Genomic DNA, 2,148 nt, shown 5'->3' with positions numbered 1-2,148 from the left:
AACAAATAAACTGACCTTTGTCTATGTGAAGAAAGTTACTCTGCATTCATGCATTGTTGGAAGATTTGTTGTTTTTCAGACGTTCATGTGTAATTTCTGAGTTTGACAGTCATTTTTCTGATCGTTCCGATAGCAAGTTTTTCTCTAAGATTTTAGTTTTTTACTGAAGGACATCAACCCATCTAAACAATTGCTTCTAAAATGAGGACAAGACCCAGTTTTAAAATAAATACTCCAAAATGTTCTGTTGTAAAATATATACATTTATTATAAATCAAAATTAAAGTACGTTTTCATCTACATTCTATGTTATTTATATTTCTATAGAGGTGGAATTACCAATTTGTGGCCCACGAATGAAAAGGTTCGCCCACCCCTGGTCTGGAGGAAGACCAAAGAGAAGGTTCTTGTGTAGTGGAGGAGGACATGAGGAGGTGGCGCCCCCTACAGGGAGCAGCCAAAGGGCAACGAACAGGAAAGTCGTAGAAGTTTATAGATTCAATCATTTTATTAAAAGAAATAATTATAAAAAAAACATATAATCCAATTATGTTGGCTGTTTTTGAAGCGTCACTTTAACACTGCAGTTACTCTTTTCCTTTTTCTCTCTCCATGCTTCCATCTCTGCACTTCTGACCCGCAGGAGCTGGAGACCCTGACCGCAGACCAGCACCCATCCTTCACTGATGATCCCCGTTTGGCTGTCAGGGGAAGCTTTCAAACACTGTTCACTGTTTGTCCAATTCACTGTTTCACCTGAGCCGTCAGTCTGAGGTTCTGATTTTGAGTGATCAGTCGTGTCCTCCTCCTCTTCCTTGCAAACTGGGTCGACTGTCTCCTTCACTGCTACAGCAGGTTGTCTAAGTTCCTGTTCACCAGCTGCTTCCTCACCGTCGCTAACCCACCCACCCTCAGTTTCCTCCGTCTTTGTCTCCGACTGCGTCTGGCTCTCTTGTTCTCTGCAAAGAGCGTTTACGAGCTCGGATCCCGTTGTACTAATTGCCTCTTCTTTCTCCCCCTCCCACACTGCCATCGCTGCAGCATCAGCAACGTGGGAGCACAGCGCCCCGCTGTGGCCGACTCCGGCGTCGCTGACCTTCCACAGGCAAACCCTTTGATCTGAGGAAGTGGAGACCAGGAGGCCGGGACTCAGGAGCTTCAGGGCGGTCAGAGGAGCAGCGTGAGCCAGCGGGATCCGGCGCTGAGAGAGGAGATGAAGCTGAAGCTCTTTTATGTCTGTTAGGAGTGCTTCCACTGAGCTTTGGCAATGAGAAGTCTCAGGAAACCCTCTGCTGCCCCCAGCCTTCCCATTTCCTGGGAACTGCACCCTAATTGTGGACACTGTCAGCTGTCCGTCATCCCCGCCACTAGCAACAGTTACCAGGCAACCGCCTCCTCCTTCTCGTCCCAGTTTCTCCACCCAAACAACCAATGAGTTGACGCCGCTCTGGTGGGCGGGGATATCGAGGCAGGGAGCTGGGGGATTTGTAGCACCACTTGAAATATCGGTTGATACTCCAGTTAAATGCCAAACGGCAATTTTCCCATCTGTGGCAGCACTGAACAGCAGTTTGTACCTGAGAGAGAAGAGCAGCAGGACAAAGACAGACTCAGCTAAACCTCTGTGCTCGTTTATTATCAACTGTCATTAAGACAGTTTTATAATGTTTTATAATACAATTATAAAACATAAAATCAAATACATATTTAACAATTGGCTATAAGAATGCAGTCAATGTTTTCTTTGTTAAAAGTAAAAAGTTTCAGCTTCAAATAATGTAAAATCAAGCATTTTTCCAAAAGAACATCAAAAATCTTCACTCCTGATCTGATTTATAAACAACACTTAAATTATCAGAATTGTTGATGATGAAAAATGTTTTTTTCAGCTTCTAATAGAAAAAAAAAATCAAATAAAAAACATGTAGCAACCCATGAGCCAAGCAGGGAGAGACAGAGAGACAACATCAACACAAAACGTAAAGAAAATGAGATAGACAAGAAGAAAAGACTGGAACTTTTATTGATAGTTTGAAGAGAGTCTGCAGGAAATTATTCTGTAGCTCCACAACCAACCTGTGCAGACGCCTGAGAACCGAGAGAACCTTCTCTAACACAGAGTAGATCATAGAAACCACATTACATCCT

General features: G+C 43.5%; 1 protein-coding gene across 1 annotated transcript in view; it reads right to left on the bottom strand.

The window, feature by feature from the left end:
* Window positions 1-156: 156 nt before the first annotated feature.
* The window catches only part of wdr6 (WD repeat domain 6), a 10,243-nt gene continuing 8,251 nt past the window's right edge, over window positions 157-2,148 (bottom strand). The window contains exon 6 of the mRNA XM_024293697.2: window positions 157-1,577. Within this exon, the coding sequence (XP_024149465.1) occupies window positions 548-1,577 (1,030 nt within the window). The 3' untranslated portion in view covers window positions 157-547. The remainder of the gene's footprint in view (window positions 1,578-2,148) is intronic.

The sequence above is a fragment of the Oryzias melastigma genome, linkage group LG7 (genome assembly GCF_002922805.2).
Source record: "Oryzias melastigma strain HK-1 linkage group LG7, ASM292280v2, whole genome shotgun sequence".
In the NCBI taxonomy this organism is placed as follows: Eukaryota; Metazoa; Chordata; class Actinopteri; order Beloniformes; family Adrianichthyidae; genus Oryzias; species Oryzias melastigma.
Note: the sequence above shows the minus strand (reverse complement) of the source record. Positions and strands in the feature narration are given on the sequence as shown.